Genomic DNA, 25,782 nt, shown 5'->3' on the forward strand with positions numbered 1-25,782 from the left:
CACAGACCTGAGTGTATTAAAGAACAGTTTATTTGCCACAAACCAGGCTTGCAGTAATATGATTTTTACTATAGTTATACCACTAAGTAGAACTGTTTTTTTTTTTTTTATGATGTTCTGCATCTGCAAGTTATAATATTGGTTCTATATATATTGTTTAAACTAGGATGAAAGCTATAGAAAAAATGAATCTACAGAGAAAGGCAGATATTTACTGACAATGATTATTGGCTTATTTTATTTATTTTTTTTTAACAAAACATTTTGTTTAGTATTGTTTCTAACTATATTACAGCCATTCAGTCTACCATTAAAACAGATTTGATAGTTGTAGGTCCACTAAAAGTAACCAAATGAATTTATTCATAATAATTTAATAAATTAAATTAAGCTGGTTGTATAAATTCCAAAGATAAAGCTCTTTTACTAAAGGCTTTTTAAGATCTGATCTTTCAGTATCAGTTATTTTAGACAAAAAATGTACCCATCCTACTGTATTTTGCTATAGTTCTGACATACAGATCTGTAAAACTTGGTCTCCCACCATCAACAAAAGTGTCTGCAGAGTAGCATGAAGGGTACGAGTAATGTAGTCATAATACTTAAGAACTGCATTTAATCAGTATATATTTATTTTAAAAATTATTTCTGTAAGGATACTTTGGTACATAATACAATGCTTCTGGATTCTTTATTGATAAGTCATATTTAACATTAATTAAAACAATAATAAAATGTATTCAATTACGACTAAACATACATTTAAAGAACAAGTTGAATTTCTGGAATTTCCAACTAAGCACTATCACCTTACTTCCACTTACATGCCCAAACAGCAATCCATCTTACAATAAAAACCACTGAACATATTAATTACACAGTTTGTGGCTTTCTTGATTTACATCAAGGCAGGACAAAAATTTAACAAAGTTTATAAGGATTAAGAAGGAAAACTTGTATTTTTAATAAACAATTAAAAAGATGCCAAAAAATGTGTTCTGTTTCCTTATACACTTTGTGTATTGAATGAATGAATGGTTGTTTCCAGGACATTCAAAAGGCCTTTTTCTTGTTGATTCTTCTTGTGATCATCGGGGAGTTCTTCAGTGCACCAGCCATCACTCTGGCGGACTCGGCTGTGATCACACTGCTTGGCGAGGATGCAGACCGTTACGGCCACCAGCGAATGTTTGGCTCATTGGGGTGGGGGTTAGCCATGTTCTTCGTGGGTATTGCACTCGACCACTCGACTGCATTCCCTGATCATCCCTGTGGCCCTGATGAGCGGGAGAAGAACTACACGATATGTTTTGCCACGTTCTCCGTCCTCATGGGTGCTGCACTGATATGTGCTACGCAGATAAACTTCAAGTACGAGTTCCCGAGTGAGGTACCTGAAATCGAAAAGCCTCCTCCTGAGCCGACAAGGGAGGACTACCTTCAGCAAGAGTTGGCTCAGCAGCTGAATCTTCCTGCTCTGGCCACTAACAGTATCAATGCACCCCCTCCTCCCACCCCTAAGGTAATGAGCTCCTTGCTCTACAGTAACACTTTTGTAGAGACATACATTTAAGGTGCAAGCATGCTGAGGACCTATTTCAAGAGAAACAGTGATGAAACCATTGATATAATTTCAAAATGTTTAATTTAGGTAGTTAAATAGCCACCTACATTATCTTTCTTGTTGGGGAACATTTTACAGTGGATATCCCAAATGAACTGTTACTAATTAAGGTTAGACACATCTTTCTAAAAAACGTTAAAGAAATTAAAAACTATCTGTTTTCAAAAGTATATAACAAATTTCATTGTTGTAAAATAACTATAGGTAAATAAATAGCTAAGAAATGTACAGCTTCTATATAGAATAATATTGTTTTAATTAGTTAAAGGAATGCACTGAATTAAAAAAAAAAAATCAAACTTGGTTATTCTATACCATAAAAAATTAAAACAGGTTGAAGTTACAACTAATGAGTAAAACAAAATTAATCTATGCAATAAACAAAGAAGTTTTAATTCCAATTTTATAATAATTGAATTAAAACAGTATTATATTGAGGTTACTTGAATTTAACAAGAACTGTATACAACTTTTTCTCTTGTAAAATAAAATACATGGACATTTAATATAAAAATTAAGTGGACTATAGATACTTAAATTATAAATTAATCTCATAGTGTATAGTTGCTATCATAACTAATATTATTGGAAGAATAATATAAAAATCCAAAAAATATTCAATAGGAAGAAAATGAGCAAATACATCTTTTTAAAGTACCAATATAGGTATATTATAATTTCATTTTTACATGGAAGCAAAGCAAAGTGAATATTGGTTGTGATTGTCTTCTTAATGTGTTAAAACTCTGTTTGCAATTCCAAATTCAACTCTCCAGTGCCGTAACTACGGGAGGAGGTATGAGGGGAATACAACCCCCCCCTTAAAACCCTATAAATAAATTAAATATTCATTTAACACCATTCCAGCATGTCTGAAATGCATTTATTAAATGTACTGACTTGAATTAGAGCTACCTAGTTAATACAAATTTATATTTATTCAGAATTATTCCATACTACCCTGTGTGGTGTGCTCTTCAAGCAGATTCATCCTCCCCACAGCCAAATCTTAGTTACACCACTGCATCTCTCTCTTACCATTAAACTATAACTTAAATTCTATTTAAACTTCCGAAGAATTAATAAAGATATGAGGTTGGAGGGAAGAAAGCTTCTAATTTAATATGTCTTTAAAACCTGACCTCTAGAAAGCTGAATTAGAGTTTTACAATGTCACAGTTCCATTGTATGTATAATGTACTACAGAAGTATCAGACAAGTCAGATGATATGTTTGTGTTTACAGACTCAAATGTTCGCCCAGACTACTCGGGAGATACCAGAATGGGTGACTGTTCTCAAATACTTTGCAAACGTAAAGTGTGGATCATTCTTATTCGTCTCGTGGTTCATGGGTTTTGGAATCGGTCTCATTTTCACCTTCCTTTTCTGGCATTTACAGGTACCTTTTCTCTCGCTTACATTTTTCCTAGTTTTACCGTAATGAAACTATTGAGCTCTAATATTATTACTTGTATTTAAAAGTTTGTATTATTTCACAGTGGGTTTTGCAATGCAAATGTATTTATTTCTTTTTTCAGGATTATGGCGGCTCACCAACATTGTTCGGTGTTGCTTCAGTGATCAATCATATCTCAGAAATATTTGCATATTTTTTTAGTTTTCGTCTAATTACGCAGATGGGCCATGTTAAGGTATGAAATCATTTTAAATCTGTATGAATATTTAACATTTAATTACATAAGAATTTATTGTACAGGGAATAGTAGTTATTCAGAAAATTGCAGTTATTATTCAGGTAAAAGGTGTTACTGTAAAAAAAATTCCAAAAAAATATAAAATGATGTGTTATGTATGAATCACACTTTAATATAAAATTTAGATATATACAATATACATTTTATTGTCAATAGTCACTAGTTTTCTGATACTTTAGATGTTAATCCATATAAAGAGAAAACAAGTATGTACTTTAGTCTAATTGTTTCACTTATGCATGTTATTTTTGTATTAAAGAACTGCTATAGTTTCTGGATACTTTGGAGCTTGCATTTTCCACTTTCTCAAAACATTGTAATATTACAATAATTAAATTGAAAATCATCTAAAGCTTTTTATCTAAACATGAATATTATCTAAAGCTTTTAATTTAAACATAAAAGATAAACAGAAACATTTTTCAATTATTTTGTTTATCTATAAGTGATTTTTATCATTAAACTTTATAAGTTAATTTATATAAATAATTACACCATTTCATTATTATTTCCATATGAACTAAAATATTGTTAATAATATGACTGTTCCTAGTGATTTTCAAATTATCATTTTGCAGGTTCTCTGCTTGGGTTTGGCTGGTAATGTGTTGAGATTCCTTTACATCTCATATCTGAAAAATCCATGGTGGGTCTTGCCATTTGAATTTATGCAAGGTATGTAAAAATGAGTGTATAAGAACACTATTGAACAATGTATTTTTAAAAGACTTTCAACCATTATAATGGTTATACAGGTGATATCACAAAGACACCTTGTTATATCATCAGGAGACATCTAGATTTGTCAATGTATCTTTGCTCCTTTAAAGTTATTTTTACTTTTATAATAAACTCTCAGCTCAGTTTTTGAGTTTACTCTTAAGATGGCACACAGATTATAGGAGTTTGTCACACATCTAACATGGGGCTTAAGTTTAAAGCTATGTTATAAATAGAAACCCCTCATATCTATAAATGTTCACTTCAGAAACTTAGATCATAGTATCTCAGTGCTAATAAATAGTTAAATATATGATTATCTGTTAATGCAAGTTGTTTATAATTTATATTTAATATCGATATTCTTACCGGAAAATCCAAGAATGTAATGAGTACACAGAGTTATGAAACTTGTTACATGTATTGGTCAAGTGGCTCTGATACCCAATCTTGGGAAATAAATGATGCCTTAAGAGTTCTCGATGAACTCCTTTGGAGTTGCAAGGTTTTGAATCTGATATAGAAATTTCTCCCATTATTCGTAAATAACCTCAAGGAGTAGGAGGCATTTCATCATCAATATGAGGATGTCTGAATGCCATTATTGGATGTCTGGAGGCTTTTGGTGCAAAGATGGAAACCCATCATAAAGCTAAAAGATGCCATCATTATTACGATGACACCTCAGTTTGCCTTGGTAAATCTAGACATCCAGTTAGGGTTTATACCTTCCAGTTGATCCTACAGCAAAAAAACTGTTGTGTTGCTTGTATCTGGGCAAGCCTATGGATGTCTACAAGTGGCAAATCACTAACCACAAATGTTAAGATATTGGGGGTAGAAGGATGGATTTCCCTTAGTGTTAAAGACTGTCACACTAAATGCTAGCCTGGACATGAGGGAGTGCTGACCTGTGCCTGCTATTACTGGAGAGAGTGGAACAGAAATTGCCTTCCATTCTTCCAAGGTGACATGACTGAAAAACAGAGCCCACTATCCTTCCTCTTAGGATCTCAACAGGAAGTGGCCCCTACCCCTAACCTAACCCATCCTGAATATCCTGTCACTCTGCAAGCAAACACACAGGTTCTTTTACAAATAATTACAGTGAGAGGTTTCTCAGCTACTTGTCCCAAGTGAACAACAAAGAAATAAGGAACGTTGGATTAGATTAAAATAGAAAATAAACAGCCTTTTGATCTGCATTCAAGGTAGTTCCAATTTAAATCTTGTTACCTATTTAAGGCTCACATCTATTTTAAGACATCTATTCCACTCATGAAACCAAGTCACGTTAAATTCTCCTTATTTTTAAAACACAAGGGGTGTTTCTAATACAAAATAAAGCTATAAATAACTACTTTTACTGTTTATTATTTATAACATTACTTACATAGACAGATATGTCATTAAATTTCAAAGGAAATGAGGAAAATCAATATTATACTGTAGTTTATAAATTCCTTTGTTTTAAAATGCCATTCCCTGCATTTGTAACTTATACATTTAAACAGGCTTTCATGTAATATTTAAGGACAAGAAGCTTATAAATTGCACTTAGTCCTATAACAACATTACCGCTGCTTCCGGAGTGACAGGTTATTCAGGATGGGTAAGGTTAGGGGGTAGGGGCCGCCTCATAACGAGATCCATGAGGAAGAATTAGGGCACTAATCTCTAAGTCATGTCCTCCAGAATGAACCAGCCTCTCGAGTCAAAGTAGGCAGGGGGTGGCACACCCTTGTTGAGGCTAGCAACAACCTCTGATACTTGAGGAACAAACCCCACCAACTCCAGCAGTCATCTCCCACAGTAGACTAGACCTATCAAATTACCCTTACACCCCAGAATCTCAACATTTGCAGTTAGTGATGTGCCGCTCCTGGACATCGGTTTTTACTGTGGTCAGTGGTAGGTTCAACTGGAAGGTATAAACCAGCCAAAAGTGATCCCTGCTGGGTTCATGCAATATTTCTAGTAATGGGGATTTATGTCTAAATAAAGATGAAGTTTATACTTAATTGTTTCATATAACGGCATTCTAAGTGATGTAAACGTTGCTGATGTGCAGGAATCACACATGCTGCTGTGTGGGCTGCCTGCTGCTCATATATTGCACATAACACGCCACAACACCTGCGCAGTTCGGCCCAGGGAGTTCTGCAAGGAATCCATCATGGTCTGGGTCGTGGCTGTGGTGCCGTCATAGGCGGACTCTTTGTCACATACTTTGGTAGATATACTTCTAATCTTCTTGAAACATTTTAGTTGATTAAAGTGAGATTTGAGATGAACCAGTCTTTCAGATCTCATTACAAATCGAGCCAAGTATTATTCACTCATCTGTCCTTATTCTAGCAATATCTTCTAATGATGTGGTGGTCCAAGATGCAAATTTCAATGGAAACACTCACATCGTTTGCTCAGACTTGCCCAGAGCTGCAGCCAAACCACATGTACAACCACTGCTTGAGCAAAACAATCATCAATACTCGATGTAATCAAACCATCAATTCTGCATTCAAGCCGGTCGTTCTAAGATCGAAATTGAGTCACAAGTGATGAAGTGCTTCGAGACAGCTCTCTATGGGAGCCATTACTATTTATAGAAGATCATGTTAGAAACATTGTACTTGTACACGCATTGTTGTATGGTAATAAAGTGTAAGAAACCAATAACATCTTCACTTAATGTTAGGAATAAGAAGGAATTAGTATTAATAAGAATAATTTTATTTTACAAAAATTTTCTTATGCCACAATAACAATTATAAAAACCATTTAAAAATTAATAATAAACGTTGAAGACATTAATAAATTTTAATTAATCTAAGTAAATATTTAATTAAAAAAGAATTTGGATTATTTGCAGAATAATAAAAATTATTAAATATTTTCCTCAACAAGGTTCTCCAAATTTCAATCACAAACACTTTTTTAACTAATGAACAAGAAAACTTGGTAGTTTAAACATAAATATATGATTGCAGATCCATTATAATCTTTGAAATACAAAATATACTACAATAAATAAATTTTATTATTGCCACTCAGGAACAACAGCAACATTCCGTGGGTATGGTCTCTGCTGTGCTGTCGTGTTGGCAGCTTTCATCTTCATCAACTTTTATCGTATTGACACTGGTTTCGTCTCTGAGCTTCCTGTCACTGAAGATCCACATCAGGTAATGATTCATAACCTTAAGTTACTCACAAAACTGTAAATAAAAACGAGAATATTTCATTCATGTTTTTCACTATATATTTATTTATTTTATGAGTCGTTCTGAAATTTTTTAAATTAATAATATCCTTTTGTAGTTATTTAACAGCATCTTGTGTTGTAGTTCTCAGATTGTCACCCTGAAATTCAAGTTCAGATCTTGCAACGATATTTAAACAATTTTTAAAAGCCTAAAACACTTATTTGATTAACATGGTAAATAATTCCAAATAACAAACTCAAATGTCTAGATCCACCAAAATGTAAGCCTCTCTTGCATTACATAATAAATATTGTAAAGTTAACGAAAATATTTATTTAAATGAGCTGTACTGAAACAAATGAAAGTTTTGGCCCATAAGAGTAAATATTAAGCCGTTTTCTCTCTTATTTTAGGTCTAAGAATTCTTGTATTTTAGGTTATTTTTTAATGACGTGTCTCATCAAAATACATTAAGGTTTTTGTAAAATGGGTATATTATAAAAACAAAGTGTTTTTATTTTTAAATTTGTTAAAAACAGTTGCTGTATTAGCTGATACTAAACACGAAGTATACATATATTTAAAATTAGACATCTTGAAAATCTATGACCCAACAACAGGAAGTAAAATGGTATACGATTTAGTAAGATCTGAGAGTCAAAATAAACTAACACAGTTGGCTCAAAATTACAGAATCTTATCAAACATTCTCTTCTCAAAATTGATAATCTGTTGAGTTTATTAGAGTAGGTCTTATGTTTTAAAAACTTTTATTTTCTGTTTAGAAAGTAATGCCATATGATTACATAAATTTAAAGAGATTTCTATGTATTTTTATTAAAATTATGAGAATATTAGTTGGTTTGGGTTCTTGCCTCCACTGCTTATTTTGTTTGTTTTTTTAACAAGTTACGAGGGATGTAGTTTCTGTTTGTTTTAATTAAAAAAAAAACAGAATTTATATCTTTTATTTAAAATTAGTTCAAGAATTTCAATTTTAATGACTGAATGATAAGATTTCATGAGTTTCCATGATGACTGCAGGTGGCTGAGGAAACGGCTCACTTAGCTCCGCACGGTGTCCCCAGCAACCCCATGCCCCGGGCTCTCTCTAGTTCTCGACTACATGACCTCGCCTCGGACCAGGGCTACGGGGCTACCTACAATACCACTGGGGGCAACTTGGATATTCCTGGAGCTGGTGGTAACATGGGCGGTATGTCGTTCAATTACTAGTTGTGTTTAACAGCCTAGTCCAAGAATTAGACTAACCCAAAAAAGTAAAAACAATGACAATTTTATGTAAAAACTCCAAATAATAAAAATTTATATAATTAAAAAACATTATCTATCATAATATGAAAAACTATCTAGAAATATATTGGATGAATAAGAAATTCATTTAGAGTTCAGAGTTGTAATTGTGTTACAATTAAGAAATTATACGTTTTGTACTTTTCACGATAATGTGTAATGAACCTGTATTTTTAACTATTGCGGAAAATGAACTAAAATAAGAACGTATTGACAGAAATGCAACTTTCTCTCCATCTTTTCATTTGTTATATATGACTTTACAGGTCAACTGCTGGGTTTCTTAATTATGACATTTGTTCCAAGAAGGAAATTGGAAATTTATAGAATATTATTTTTTTATTTTATTTATTTACATTCTGTTGTACATTATCATAGAGATAAGAACAAGGGTCATGGAAGTCTAGTATGGAATATTTTGTCAAGTTAATATAAAACTGTTTCACTGCTGACATTCATTAGTCCACTCATAAAATTCTTTCAGTTGGTAAAACGGATGCTCCAGTAACCAGTTCTTCAGTCTTCGTACAAACTGCTGTTTTTCAGTCTTTCTAAGGTGTTCTGGGAGGGCGTTCCATAACTTTGCTCCTGCGTAGGTAGGTTTCTTCTCTGTCATAGTGAGTCGGTGTACTGGAGTTGGTAGTTGGTGGCATGCCTAGTATTGTAATTGTGATATTGTGCACCGGTTCTTGCTGCTTCAGGTGACTTAATATGGAGAAAGGTGATAGTTTCCAAGATGTAGAGATTGACAACAGTGAGAATTCTTAGATCTTTAAATGGATGCCTGCAGGATTCCCTTTGCTGGAGGTTGCTAAGAATTCTGATTGCTCTCTTCTGATGGACTACGAGACGTTGCATGTTATTCGCTGAGGTGCCTCCCCAGGCAGCAATCCCATATCGAAGGTGACTTTCGTATAGGGCGTGGTAAGCAGTCTTGGCTGTTGCTGTGTCACATGTACTTTTTATCCTGCGAATTACATATAATGCTGTGCTCAACTTTTTGCACAGAGAGTCTATGTGGTTTGTCCATGTAAGGCGGTCGTCAATTATTATGCCCAGGTACTTTGAAGTGTCTGTTAACTCCAGCTGTGGTAGTCTCCCTGCAATTTCCTTGTGTCTTCCTAGAACCAGCTGTTTAGTTTTATTTTCATTTACGACAAGGTCATTTCCATGACTATATTGAAAAGCCATATTCAGAGCAGTGTAAGCAGCTATTTCAAGTTGATCTGGTTCTTTTTTTACCTAGTAGGAGCACTGTATCGTCTGCATACATCAGCGTTTGTCCGAGATTTTGCATGAAGCTAGGTAGGTCATTTGTGTATAAAATGTATAAGACCGGTCCTAATACAGAGCCTTGAGGTACACCACGCGTGATGGGCTGTGGTACTGACTTTATTTGACGTGTTAAATTGTTTGAGGTGTGGTTTATTTCTACCATATGGTTTCGTCCTGTCAGGTAACTTTTTATCCAGTCATGTGATTTTCCATTTATTCCAAAAGTCGTCAGTTTTTATAAGAGATGTCCATGACTAAGGCAGTCAAATGCTTTACTGTAGTCAATTAGAATGGCAGTGGCTGTGTTACCTTCTTCCAATTGGTCTGTTAAAAATTCCACCAGGCTAATAAGAGCTGTTGTTGTTGATCTTCCAGTCAAAAACCCATGTTGGTGGGGTGTCAGAAGTTGATTAGTTATTATGTGATGGAGCAATCTGTTTAGTACCAATTTTTCAATAACTTTGGAGAAGGTGGGTATTAATGAAATAGGGCGGTAGTTAGCTGCTTGTGTAGTGCATCCTTGCTTATATTTAGGGTACACTTTGGCTAGTTTAAGTGCTGTCGGGAATATTCCAGAATTAAAAGATTTATTTATTATGTTAATTAAAGGTCCAATTAGTTCTTCTTTACAAACTTTCAAAAGTTTTGTTGAGACATTATCATATCCAGCTAAGGTTTTAGTTTTCAATGATTGGATAATTTGATCTACTCGTATTTCTTTTCGGGTTGTGTGGTGCAGTGTGAAATTTGGTATGTCTGGGTTTGGGGCTGGTAGGATTTTGTGGTTTCTTGCTGTTTACTGTTTAGTATAGTATCTTCAGCTACGTTTATGAAAAATTTATTGAGATAATCTGCAATTTTTGTGGGATTTCTTATGAGTTTTCCCTGTACGTCTAGTGCTGGGGGAAGGTGCTTTTCCTCTTTTGGCTTTCTCTCTGAGTTTATAACCTGCCAGACTGCACTGGATTTATTATCTGCTGATGAAATTGTTTTTATGTTATCTTGGCGTCTAAGATGTTTTAGTCGTAGGTCGTACTCTTTTTTTAGAAGGGCTACATTTCTTTTGTCAGTTTCATCTCCTGTAGTGTTGTACAAATCTTGGGCTTCAGTGAATTGCCTCCTCAGATGAGCTGCTATGGGGTCAGTTAAAGTTTGTATGGCCCGCTTGGTCCTCTTTTTCAATTTTATTATGGGACAAGTTGAATTGATGGTAAAAGAAAGGGCACTGTTAATGTTATTGTATGATTCTTCTACATCATTCGTATGGAAGACTGATGTCCAGTCTTGCTGACGGAGCAAAGTTTTCAAGTTAAGCAGATTTCTGTTGCTCATGTTTCTGCGCTCAGTAGCAGGTGGGGGTGGTATGTGTTTGTTCCATATTATGTGGGACTATGCTGAATACTGTAGAAGTGATTTAATTACATCAACAAAATTTGTTTAGTTACACCAGACTGCATAATGCAATAATATTGTACACCTCACTTTGGCCAGACTAGATTACTAACTTCAGTTCTTGACAATTTCTACAATTTTGTTTCCTAAATAAATATGAATTATTATTATCACCCCACTTGTCATATTATGTCCCATAAATTCTATTTCTCTCCTAAATTTATGCAAGTGGATTTTTATTAATTCTTTAATCTGAACATAATTTAGTAACTTTTAAATTGTCTTGGTAGAAATACATATAGTTTTCAATTTCTGAAACAGCAATATCCATGCTTGAATAAGAAATGAATATTTTAGCAATGCTATATAGTGAAGGAGTCAAGCCAATACAAGTTTGGAACTAACAAGACCTTTACCAGTTTATCTTGTATTGCTGCTATTTGTGTCATACTAGGGCTTGCTATGATTTGTAGTTTAGACAGAAATATAAAGTTTTAACACTGATATTAAATAGAAAAAAAGAGGCCACAACCAAACAAATTCAAGCATATTCAAAAATGAAAGCGAGTTTGCTTCTGTATAAGATATGGTCATCAATAACAGTATAGTGGATTAGTACACAAAATAAACTTCTTAGATATTACTACTATTACTATTACTATTACTATTATTTAAGTAAGGATACAAATTCTCAATATTTCCTGGATGCATATAAAAGGTTGAAAAACATTTACCGCAAGGAGATTAGATTAGCTAAACTCAGTTATAATAATTCATTGGTGGCTAACTCTTCCAACAAAACTAAACAACTTTGGAACATTGTCAAAGATAACCTCTCTGTCAATAGTAAGGCTAAAGCCAATACCAATAATAGTATTAATTTAACTGCTACAGGTTTCAACAATTATTTTATCAACAGTATTAATGATCTAGTCAGTAATATACCAAATAGTATTTTTAATGTTAGTTTTTATCTGTCAAATGTTTATAATAATGTGACTTCTGTTTTTTCGTTTACTCATGTAAGTGTTGAAGATGTTTTCTCAGCTATAAATTCTTTAAGTAGCAGTAATAGTCAGGATGTCTTTTATCTCAATTCTAAAATCTTAAAGATAAGCAGTTATTATATTTCTGAAGTTTTATGTAATGTTATTAATTCATGTTTAGATGTAGGTTATTTTCCTGATAAACTGAAGATAAGTAAGGTGATTCCTGTTTATAAGAAGGGCAGTAAGGATGAGTATCATAGTTTTCGACCTGTGTCCCTTGTACCTGTTTTTTCGAAGGTTTTTGAGAGGTTAATAAGCCTACAAATTATTAATTACTTGGAACGAAATTGTTTGCTTTCAGCCAAGCAGTTTGGTTTTAGAAGGAATCGCACCACTTGTGATGCGGTTCGTGCCTTTCTTCAGGCTTGTCTGGATGGCATGGAGAAGGGGCTTTGTGTGGAATCAAGGTTCTTTGACCTTTCAAAGGCCTTTGACACAGTGCAGCATAAATCACTGTTGGTTAAGCTTAAACATATGGGTTTTGATCAGATGTCTTTGTCTTTCATTGAGTCCTATCTTAGTAATAGAACTCAGTGTGTGTTTTTTAATGGGTCGTTATCTAGTTTTAGGGATGTTGTTAATGGTGTTCCGCAAGGATCTATTTTAGGACCACTTTTGTTTATCATATATATTAATGATCTGCCAGCTATTTTAGATGATGATAATACACAGTGTCACTTGTATGCTGATGATATTTGCCTAAATGTTACTTGTGAAGACAAAATCACTGATATTTTTAATTTTAAGATTGGTTTACTCTCAGATTGGTGCAATGTTAATAGTCTGTCTTTAAATTTAGAAAAGACACAAGATTTAGCAATGTCTTTAAATAGATGTAAAGAGATTCAGTCTGTTAAGTTTCTTGGTGTTCTGTTGCAATCTGATTTAAAATGGTTCTCTCACATTAATTATATTTTACCCAGGATCACTAGAGGTATCTTTATGTTAAGAAAATTAAATTACACAGTTTCTAATGATGTTCTTCTTCTAATTTATTATAGTTATATACATTCTTTTTTAATGTATGGTGCCATCTTTTGGGCCAACTGCTCTTACTCTCATTGTCTGTTTGTCTTGCAAAAGCAGGCAGTTCGATTGATTTGTAAAGCTCCAACTAGATCCCATTGTAAGAATTTATTTATTAAATTACAAATTATGACAATTCCATGTATCTACATTTATCAGTGCCTTATTTATGTAAAACAGAACATACATCTTTTCAAATCTAATAGTGATTACCACAGTTATGAAACTAGAAATAGGCAGGAACTAAGAAATAATTTAGTATCCTACAGTACAACACAAAATAGCTTTAAATATACTGCCATTAAGTTATATAATCATCTGCCATTATACTTTAAAAATCTACCATCGAAAAGTTTTAAATGCTGTATTAAAAGATTGTTAACAGACAATAGTTTTTATAGTGTTGATGAATTTTATGCTATAATTAGTTAATGATTATTTTATTGTATTTTTGACTCTGCCTGTACAATTATGTAATGATTGTTTTCTTGGCAATAAAGAAATGAAAAAAAAGATAGTAAAGTCATTTCCTAGGATTAAGAAAGGATAGTTTTGTAGGTACTGCCCTGGGACAGCACTAATTATTTTTCAACTCATTTGATTTAAAAAATTAAATTAAACTCATAATGTTGACTATTAGCAAGTGCTTTTGAAAGAACCTATCTCTTCTTTATGACTATGTAATTACATGTTTACAGTAAATAGTAAGATATACAACATTTTTAATAATGTCCATGAATCATTTAATTTTAGACCACATTCCTTTGATTACTTCTAAGAGTTCCCGACGGTAACGAATGGCCAATTGAGTGCTGACAGAAATTGTAACTGCTTCATTATGTTTAATAGAACAGAGGTAACAGTATTTTTTGTAAGTAGGTATTTGTGTAAATTTGTAATTTCTATTTGTAATGTAGCCAGGGTATATTTAGTTAAAGATTTTTTTCATTTTGTATTGCTTTGTCTGGTTATAATACAGCTACAAAAGCAAAACTCACACAGTAGAAATAGAAACAGACCTACAATTAAAAACAATGACCATCCTTTTTAGTGGGAGTACCAATCATCTGTACAAACTGGTATCATTTCACTAGTTAATGCACTCAAACAACATAATTCTCACTACAGAATCATCAGAATAGCAATAGAAAGTTCAAAATGGTGTTTTTTTTTGCTATTGATAAGCAAAAATATAACAAATACTGGATTGCTGCAGTACCCTGAAAACAACTAATAATGAAACTACAAAATATACCCCACCAAACCATACTATTATGCTATGGATAGAATTTCATTCACACAAAAAGGACAAAAAAATTTACAAACTTAAAAGGGCTTTTTAATAGTTATGAATTAACAGAGATTTTGATCATCATCTCTCATATATAGTCAAAATTCATATTCTTCTCGTAAGCCGTTTTTCTATGGGTCCAGTTTCAAAGTTCTATCAATTATACTTTGAATGGTAATAATTCCTAAAAAAAACTTTCTCAAGATTTCTGGTCTTAAGAGAATGTACTTAAAAATGTAATTTTTTCTTTTGACTTAGAAAATAAATAACCAAACAGAGAAAATCAATTGGTTCTTCATATTTAAACACTTCAGGTACTCTAGTCACCACCAACAACAGTTTTTCTATAATAAGAGAAATTTCAAGGATTTTCTTGCAATTTTTCTGGCTATTACTGTCTTTTAGTTGGAGCAAAACTCTCTTGTTAGTAAATTTGGCTAATCAATAAGAAAAGTGCTGACGGAAAAGTGTGAGATATACATATTTATCATTGTATATGTCTTTGGTAATAAATAAAATAATGCAATATATCCTACAGGTTGTGCAATTATGTAGCAAAGAGAACTACAACAATTGTCAAAATGCTCATTATCAAAAGACAGATCAATCTTCCTATTCAATAGGAAACTACCAATGTGTTGGTGAAAGTATTCTCTAAACATTGCATGAAACAGACTAAATTTGACGACAAACCTATCATCGAAAGTCATTTTAAACATTCAGAAAGTGGTTAATATGTTTTCTGAAGTTTGTCATTTATAAAATTATGTTTACGTACATGATAGCAATGAGTTACAGTGAAAACTTCAAGATAGAACAATGTATAAACAAAAGAATTAATTATTAATTGTCAAGTCGATTCAAAGTTATTGATAAAACAAGTTCTTGTGCTGTAAAAAAAGGATGGCATACAGATTTGGTTATTTAAATATGTTATTTGAATCTACCTCCACTCTCAAAATGACTGTAATCTATTTTGTGACACAACTCATTTTAACCAAACCCTATAAAAATAAACTCTTGAAACATTAATTAATGAGGCATCTCATTTAATACCAGTCTTGAGATATTATTGATCTTTTCTTTTTTATTACTAAAAACACTATAGTGATGGTGGATCGTTATATGCAGTCTAGTAGATCCACATCCAACAAGTGCACAACACCATTGTCATTCTCTACACCAAAAGTTAATTTGTTACTCTTTGGTACAATTCTCCAAAAATAATAATTTAACATATGCTTTTTCAGGTGGAAACACAAATCCATTCAGGCAGTATAGTGATTACAATAATTATCAATCCAATAACCGAACACCAAGTGAAGAGGAAACAATTCGTAAACATTTCCAGGTGATTATTTAATATTTAATAATTTATTTGTGATAGGTTTACCACCAACTTTATTCCTGAAAGAGTTGAGGTTGGAAAGGTTGAATATAAAGCAGTTTATAAAGCTTCATCAGAGGCATCTTTCACTTGAGAGGGAGAAGATCGCTCCCACAGTTCATCCTATGAAGCAAAAGTGTTTTTAAGCACTTAATCGTATTTCTGACCTCGGCTTCGTTCATTTATAAAAAATTATTTCGCACCAAAAATAACCACTTTTAAACTTAGTGATGACAACTATTATTATTAAGGTCCTCCTGATTTTGTGAAAAATAATAGAAATGGAAAAAAGATAGGTGTAAGGAGAAAAAGATAAATGAAACATCGAGAAGTTGTTTTAAAGATCTGCTAAACCCAAATATAAGATTCAATCAATTAGCAAAACAGGTTTATCCATAAGGCTCAAAATATGAACAGAATGATGTAATTTACTAAATATGTACATACTATAAACTTAAACATAATTTTACATCTCAAATTATGGATATAACGTATTGGATTTTGGTTATTTTTTGTGCGAAATCATGTTACATGAATGAACGAAGCCGAGGTCAGAAATACAATTAAGTGCTTAAAAATACTTCTGCTTCATGTGGTGAACAATGGTTTTCATTATATGGGAAACAAAATTAAAACTTACAAGTAGACTTCTTTTTTGTAAGTAGTCCTTTAATATATCATCATTTGTGTTATCAAAAATCATTTTAACACAGATATAAAAACTTGTGTTAACAAACTGAAAATTAACCTGTAAACAAATATATAAATATAAGTTGAAACCCCATTCCTATGGGTGATTGATTTCCATGAGAATTTTTCTGCCTTTTGACCGCATGACACAATGTGTTTAATTTAATTTTTCTAGGACATTGAGAAGTTGAAAAACATAGTATAGTTCTTTTATGTGTTGTAAACCCATTTCAACCCCTATGGATGTTTGATCAAAATGGAAAATCCTTAGTTTATCGATTGAAGTCATGAAGCATAAATGTGCCAAATTTCAGTTTTTTGTGATATCAGGAGAACTATTTGTGAGTGAGTAAGGGCTTTACCTTTTTATTATAGAGATCAGTCAAAATAGTAATACTGTCAAGTTTACATGTCATAAACAGCTATGTGTTTTTTCCATTCACATGTACTGAAACCATAACAAAGTTTGAGGTTAGGGCATTGAAAAACTTTAATTGTGCACCAGCTGGTTTCTCAGTTTCTCAGACCTCTGGTGTAAGGTAACGAAAAACAATTGCTTGATATATCAACTTAAGTGTCAACAACAGCTGTTATTTGTGCTGTATAATAAAGATGATATTGTTCCAGATGTACAGTGAAGTGCTGGCACAGTATGACAGTACTCAGCCCAAGATCCCCCCTCTGACATCGCTCCACACTCAGCAGCCTGAGAGCAACCTGCAGCGCACCTACGACTGGTGAAGTTATGTACAGATTATTGCTGTATATATTGTTGTTTTCTAATTATATGTATTATATTTTCCGTTTATTCCCTGTTTGTAACTTAACTTAATCAGTCAATAAATATTTTTGTGCTAGATGAATCTGTAAAAAGATTTAATTATAAATTTATAGATATACAGGGTGACTGTTGAAAAAGCTAATATTTCCCCGATTGAGATGATTGTTAGAAATATATTTTATACTTTGTGCTTCAGTATTATATTGTTTTGTTTTATAGTGAGTAAATGTATTACAAGTTGTTTTCAAAGTGATGTGTATTATGTACTAATTAGTTTAATTAATCATTCATTTATATTTTGTGAATTCTAGCGATTTCATTTTTTAGAATATAAGATTACAATGGTTCAATTTATGAACAACAGCGTTAAAATGCATATATTTAGTTTAATTTTAGATCTCAATATATTATTTAATTAATTTAGTGCATTTAGTTTTATTTGTAATGTTTAATATTCTATGCTGTGAAATTTCTCTCTAGGTACTATATAAGTAATTTAGTTTAGCTTAAATTTTTGCTTTAATATAAACAACTTGCACCATCTAAAATACTGAATATGGCTAATTTTCTTCTAATTATTTAATTTAATTTTGTTTCCTTTTTTGAAACAATGTTTCTACACAACTTTAATGGATTATTTTATATTTAGGAACTTTTAAAAATCAAAAACAAATAGATTATGAAGAGAAGATTAAGACGTGTTTAATATTTTATCATTGATATTAATTGAAAACTTCAATAGTCCTTGTTTGCTATCGCTGGATTTCAGGATGTGCTGGGCGATATTCTAACAATGGTATATTGTTTTAAATGGTACCATGTAGTTTGCTACTATTACCAGTTAAAATTAATCACTTGATTGCTTTGCTCAAACAATTCATATTATATTCAAGTTTCACATATTGTAAGGAAAATTGACTGATGTGCAAGACACAATTATGAACATAAGAGGTCATGCAAAGGCAACTTGCTCACATCACTACTTTATACTTTTTTTGTAGTAAATTATCTATAAAGAGCCTTATGTGTTGCATCTGTCTTTCAGCATATAATACTGATATAAATTCTATCTAGAACAGAGATATGAAAAGTATAATTTAATATAACAGTTACAATATCTACTTGTGGCATGTGGGAAAAAATTAAAGTACATATTTTATACTGAAAATGTTTTTATTGAAATAACAGGATGAAAACTTGAAATGGGAAAGTACATAATTTATATAAAGTAATTAAAAGTTTATTGGAAGTGATCTGGTAATCTTTTATCTTTGACTATTATGTTACGACTTTATTAACAGGATCTGAAACAGAGGTTATACCACATTACCTATTATAATACACCATGTGTTGAAAATGATGAAAAGACGAGTTTAGTTTGGCCCTATTACTATAAACAGTCATTTTAACTCTTTCAACTGTAGTAAACCTACAATAGTAAAAGTTAAATTCCTGAAAATATTAATCACTGTACTTGAATAATTTTTGGATTATGCTATGTAGTACACTTGTGCATAAAATAATGTACACACATCTACAAACTTTCCAGTCATCTTGAAGGGAATGAATTTTTACATCCTTTGAAATAATTTGAGTTTAAAAAGGAAAGATGTACTTTTAATGCTATTCGTGAGATGGTCTCTAGAGTGGCGAGTGCTTTTGATGAATCACAGTTCACTACTGGTGTGTTCTGTAATCATTCAAAGTCATTTGAGTGTGTCCAACATAAAATATTGCTACAAAAATATGGTGCACTGGGATGGTTAGAATCATATCTTACCAACCACAGACGAATTTGACTCTTGAGAACAGTAATTTATCTAAGAAATATGAAACAATTAGTTTTGGTGTACCCCAGGGCTCTATCTTGGGACCACTGTTGTTTTTATTTACATCAATGATTTACCAGCACATATAACATCTAATATAGCTATGCATGCTGATAATACTACTGTTCTCATTTGTAATATTAACAAAATCTTACTGAAGAGGCTTATTTCTCAGGATTCTTTATAAATAAATAATTGGCTCAAAGCATTAATTACTCAACACTGGAAAAACTCAGACAGTAATTTTTCACCCTAATTATAGCGATAGCTTTAGATTTGACATCTTCCGTAAAGAAACATTTAACATAACACAAACTACAACTTTCTTAGGAGTTTCACTTGGAGACAGCATGTTCATTTCTTGTTGAATAAGCTTAGTAAGGCATATTATCTGATATATTTCCTGTGTTTTAAAGTAGATATAAAAACACTGCTAACAGCATGTTATGCATATGTATCCACCTTACATATGGCATCAAATTCTAGGGTGATTTAGTTGAAGAAAAATAAGCTTTTAATAATTCAGAAAAGATAATCTGTAAAAAAACTGTATTATAATGCATTCTGCGAGTTCAGTTTTAGAGATTTAAAACTGCTTATTCTTCCATCAATTTATATTTACCAGTCACTGATTACAATCAAGAAAAACAGCAAATTTTAATTCATTTTCCAATATACATAATTATTGTACCAGATAAAAAAATAGACAATTATTTATGCATTACGCAAAACACAAGCCTTTGAGAAATTGGCCTGAGAATACAGAAATTTTTCTGTATAAAAACTTGCTTAATGAAGTCATATCAGAGGATTGTTTAAAGGTTTATAAGAAAAATGTGAAGGACTATCTGCTGGGAGAGTGTGTTTACAGCATAAGTGGATTCTTAACTGAATAACAATAAGTTTTAAATCAAGATGATCATGTTGAGTTAGGGATTTTACTGTTTGCTGTTTATTATTTATATTTAATGCTATGTGTTCATTGTGTTATGTTAAATTTTAATACTATGTTTTATCTATACATGTTATATTTTATATTTCGTTTATATTTTTAATTATACAAGTTTTTAACAAATTGACATGTTATATACCATAAGGTGTTACCTTTATAAGGTGTTATGTGACAAGGTATAAAAATAAAATAAAAATCTATCATGTTATAACCCACAACGCGCTATAACATATTATAGTTCACAGCATTCGCAAAAGCTTGTGCCATAATGTACTTCAATCTCATGCATTATGACTGTTATAATGTGACTGATGCATAAAGTACTATAATAATTACAACAATAGTCTTATGCTATTGCTTAATTCATCCCATTTAGCTTTTCTTTTGTACATTGATTTCATCACACATTTCCAATTGAAAATTGGTTAAGATTAAAACTAGGTTTATTTAATTTAATCATAACAGTGGTTTATGTACTATAGTTAGTTTATTATAGAACAATAAATATAAAAATACTTTTGTGTGAATATGTATAATATATTTTTTGTGATAGTAACTAAAAGTGGGAAGTTTAGCAATGCAACTGGCAAATGCAATTTTGATAAATTGTCGATTAAATAATAATAATTGTATAATAAAGTTTTCTTGGTATTTCAGTGCAGTTAGTTGATGGGTTGCATTGTTAAATAGATTCCTTATTGGCACATATCAGTAATTTCTAGTGTTGTTGAATTTGTTGAAATGTTTTGCTGAGTATTGTGTTACTTGTTGGTTGTTTGACATTTTAGCTTTTGTTTCAAACAAGTTTTTAATTTGCTTGTTACGAATTGACAGACAAACGGTTGAACCTTACTTGAATTGAGTGACACAGTTATGGGCTATTATCAACTAAGTCCCCTTCCTCCAAGGTCTGTAACTTGGTTTGCTTTTAGACCCCTGCAATCTTTCTCAAAGTTCTAAGATAAAGGAAGAATTCCCCCAATCTCCCCAACAACTGGTTTGGAATAAACATTTTGACTCTACATAGACAGGGATCAGTAAAAATATGAATTGAAGTTTTTAACTCATAAATTGGTTTAAAAATTACCCTCCCCCCCAAAATAAGGGGCAGAGCAAAATGTATATGTAACTAATACACAATGTAAAGAGCAATTCAGGGTCAAATAATACATTTCAAGTAAGAAGGTTCTGGGAGTATAACCATTTCCCATGATCCTTTTTTCAATTTTTCAGATGTATTCATATGGTCTTGTAATAAAATAAAACAAAATTTACCCTATATTAGGGAGATTCAATAATCCCCCATTTTTAAGTTACTCAATTTTCACCATATGTTTTTAAGCATGTACTTTAATGACTGTTTTCAAAATACCTACAACAATTTCTCATCCCCAACTTATTTGGAGAGTCAAAAACCCCAATAAATGACAAGACAAAGAGTAATCAGATCTTTTAACACCTCTAATTAAATTACTTAATGAGGTAATAACTGTGATGGTAAATATTTTAAAACACTATGACAAATTGTTGATTCCATCAAGACCATCCTCATCAATTTTAGATATCTTTCTAAATCCTTTCTTATTTCATACCTACAATTATTGTGGTCTTTTAACTTCCTTTTTCGGGAGAAAGCGTAATTGTAAAACTTTTAAAGCAAATTCAGTAATGTAATTAACAAACCTTTCAAGGTCATGGGTTCAAGGGATAGAAAGGTTGATTATTTAATCACTCAGTGTACTCTAAATCGTTTGGTTTTTATTTGTATCTCTTCTTTTTGCTTGCTGTAATATTATCTGACTAGTTTTCAATCATACACTTGTTATTGTTGCAATTTAACCGAAATAGTTACTTTATATGTAACGAGTAGTGGAAAGTTTGTGAACAAGACTCACTGTAAATAAAAAAACTTCCCTGGGTTAAACTAGTTACCATTTTTATTTTAATGCTAATTAAAAGTATTTAAATAAGTAAAATAAATTAGGATGTTTGAAATATGTTATAGGTTTCCTCTGACTGTACTATGAACTCTGTTAAATGCGAAGACATTTGTAATCCTGCCGCATCATGATGTTGTTAGGCCCTCAAGTGTTGCTTTCAGTGGTCAGTTTTAAATAAAGTGTTCAAACTGTTAAATGTGTAAATACAATAAAGTAGAATAGGAGAATCGCTACATACAAATACTCAAGCAAAGTTTGAATCTATGTTATCTTCTTGGTAAATACTTTTATTTAACTTTAAGTAACATACATTTACATTGCATTGTTATAGGAAGGAAGAACTGTTTAATCCTAAATCCTTGGATGTTTTATCCTTCTTTTGGTGTAAATGTTTATACAAATGTAATGAATGGAAAATACATGTTTTCAATCATAAAAAACAAATATACAAATAATATTGCTACTCTCAAAAATAAATTGATTTGTGAATTTTTTGAGCAAGTTATATTTACGTTTTAACTATATATTTCCTTGTTTTCATGAAGAAGGCATATTAACTGAGTACTCAATACAATCTAAACTGAAGATAGTATACCTATATGTTATCCATATAAATTTTAATAAATAACAGATTTAATGATAAGCAATTCTTTTTAATGATGGTATATAGTTTTTAGATATTGTTCAAATATAAGTTTTCTTCGATTATATAGAGTATAAATGTAGAGAAATATTTTGGGATATGGTTTAATAGATGGAAATAAACAATAAAGTTTCTTTAACACTATGGTCTATTTTGCTTTGTTTAGCGTCTGTCTATGTTTTAAATATTAATAAATCTTAACTCAGAAACGGCATGTTTGAAAACCAAAGAGAAGAGAACAAATGTTCAAGAAACATAAAAGAAGATAGTAAACATACAAAAGTTGTATTGCCTTGTTACTCTTGTGTAATCCACTGTATTAACTGAAGTGTAAAATGGTATTGCACAAAGGTAGTAATATGAAAAATAACTAAAACATATGTTTTCTACTCTCGTAGAAACATATCTTTTATGTTTCTTGACAATTTTGAAAAGGTTGTCATTTTGAAAATATTAACAGTGGAATTTTTAAGCTGAAAGTTACATCCTAATAAGACATACCAACATGCAAAATTCAACATTGTAACTTAAACCATTTCAGAACCAAGATTTATTAAATTTAAAAATATAAACAGATGCTAAACAAAGTGAAATTGGTCATCCCAGATTATTTCATCAAAAGTTACACCCCACATAATTGACAAAACATACATTTGAAAAAATAACTAAAATCTACATAACAACACGTTTATAAAAAAATCATTTATCGTTAAATCAGTTATTTGTTAAAATTGATATGGCATTTTTCTTACCTACTTAAAAACAACTGGGGCAGTTGGAATGAAGATATCATAAGTCCATAAATAGATACAAACTAGTTTAACATCACATACAAACTGTTCTGTAAAATTTAAAATGGCAGTGATAAAAGTCCTTAGTAGAAGTAATACTTATTTTGGTTTGAGCAACATTAACCAATTTAACATCAATTAAAATCTGGTTCTATTGACAAAAAATACCACAATAAACCAATTAACAGATGAAATAAAATTAAATCTATTAGTAAATAGATAGTCTTGCATTTTTTTCCATTTTACACTTCTTATAATGATTGTAGTTTTCAAGCTGAAATGCAGTGTTTTGATTGATTTAGTGATTTTTATTTAATTCAGTACTATAAAATGTACTAATGTAGTACATGTCTATTGTATTATCATTTAAATTATGCTTCATTATAAAATAAACATATAATTCGATCAAACTATCCATTTTGTTATGTATTCTTGCTCGTATACATACAAGATTACAAACTTTATTCTATAATACTATAATTACATGCAATAACAACATTATATTAACATTCAAATGAGAACCCTTTAAGGTATTCTGTTTAATTGTTGACTACCTGGAATGTTCCTTTGAAAAATTGTTGCAAACTATAATTCTATCAATAAATGCCCATTTAATAGAACTACATAAAACAATAGTGTTGTCACATCTTAAAATTTGCTTGGAAGAAATCACTTCCGGAGAATAGTTTGCGTGTAAACAAAAGATTCGTTTCAACAGTAAAACAAAGAAGTGTTAAGCTTTATAGCGTTTTTCAATCTATTCAATCTCACAGCTGTCAAAAATGGACTTATGCTGTTTTTGTACCAACAGACTCTACAGTATGTTGTAACAATTAACTTCCTAATTAGATGGTAAGAAACCACTGCAGTTTAAATTGTATAAATCTGATTTTGCAGTACATTAATACAATGTTAAAAGTTGTTTTGTTTGGATTAAACTGTAAAAACCTCAGAAGAGGCAAGGCTGAGAAAACTTTAAAATCGTAACTCCACCTCAAAAAAGATATAAACACCTTTTAGAGACAAACACTAATAATATAGGGATCGAGTCAGTACATCATTCTTTATTGTTGGGAATGAATGTAGATGCTTAAATACTGTTACTGTTTGAAGTAAAAACTTGTTGGTTTCTGTTGAATCTTGCCTTACTCCAACCAGATATGTTTAATGATATGCACAACTACCCGGATAAACAATATTATGTACCTGTGCACCAATAAACTTACAGCACATTTATTTCAACTGTTGTTTCATTTTTATCCCAATTACCTTACTCAGAAAACTCCTTATTCCCAGCCAACACAGAAATTATTCATCTATTATCACTGACATCGTTATTTAACGTATGTTCATTGTTAAATACCATTTCTGAGGTTATATAGATATAGTAAAAAGGGGACTGTAAAAATGAAAGGAATCTTAATACATTACATTTGTTTTATAATGTTTTACATTACACACAAATAGGGATGGCTCCATTGCCAAACATCCCCGCGGCATCGATAAACTCTTTACCTTGATTCTGATACAAATATTTTCAAAGTATTTGAATAAAAGGTATTAAATAAAATCAAAAGAAGTGGTTAAAATACACTTCAAAGTCTTTACAATATCACAAGTACTGACCTATGAAGCTGGATCTAATATCCATGGAATCTTCAAATAATGGTAATCTTATTATCACTAAAATGTGTTATTGTCGCAATTTCAAAATGATCTTGATTTTTACAAGTATAAAATGCTATGTGTTAAAATTGCTAGGCCAACTGAATTTTACACATGCACGCACACACATAGTAAGGTCAATCAATCAATCAAATCAATCAAAGAGAACTTTATTCATATACATCGAGTACAGAATATGTGTCAATATGTAAGTAATATTATTGTTGTGAAATGGGTCTCTTCAATATATGCATATATTTTCCAGATTAACAAACAAAATATGCCTTAAAATATTGCTTAGTAAAGATGTTGCTTTTGTACTTTACGTTTGTAACGGTTATCAAAGACAAGTTTTTGAGATCTTCTGGTGTCGGGTTATAATTCGAAACACCCCAATATACTGCACGTATGGCCTATCATTATTTTAAATTTGACTGATCTACTTGTAACTTTGTCCAAGTAAATATTAGATTTTTACCAACTTTTAAAC

The 25,782-nt window shown here is 31.3% G+C and overlaps 1 protein-coding gene across 3 annotated transcripts in view; it reads left to right on the top strand.

Annotated features, from left to right (window-relative positions):
- The window catches only part of LOC124353010 (major facilitator superfamily domain-containing protein 6), a 35,383-nt gene extending 10,514 nt beyond the window's left edge, over window positions 1–24,869 (top strand). For 2 of the 3 annotated variants that reach the window (XM_046802795.1, XM_046802796.1), the window contains 9 exons: window positions 1,049–1,522; window positions 2,870–3,025; window positions 3,165–3,278; window positions 3,920–4,016; window positions 6,133–6,294; window positions 7,116–7,246; window positions 8,312–8,483; window positions 15,865–15,965; window positions 17,319–24,869. In XM_046802795.1, coding sequence (XP_046658751.1) covers window positions 1,049–1,522; window positions 2,870–3,025; window positions 3,165–3,278; window positions 3,920–4,016; window positions 6,133–6,294; window positions 7,116–7,246; window positions 8,312–8,483; window positions 15,865–15,965; window positions 17,319–17,432 — 1,521 coding nt within the window. In that variant the 3' untranslated portion in view covers window positions 17,433–24,869. Of the gene's footprint in view, window positions 1–1,048; window positions 1,523–2,869; window positions 3,026–3,164; window positions 3,279–3,919; window positions 4,017–6,132; window positions 6,295–7,115; window positions 7,247–8,311; window positions 8,484–14,076; window positions 14,180–15,864; window positions 15,966–17,318 lie in introns of all 3 variants that reach the window. The other variant, XR_006921562.1, reaches the window with a different exon arrangement.
- The last annotated feature ends 913 nt before the right edge of the window (window positions 24,870–25,782 follow it).

This window comes from Homalodisca vitripennis, chromosome 1 (genome assembly GCF_021130785.1).
Source record: "Homalodisca vitripennis isolate AUS2020 chromosome 1, UT_GWSS_2.1, whole genome shotgun sequence".
Taxonomy (NCBI): Eukaryota; Metazoa; Arthropoda; class Insecta; order Hemiptera; family Cicadellidae; genus Homalodisca; species Homalodisca vitripennis.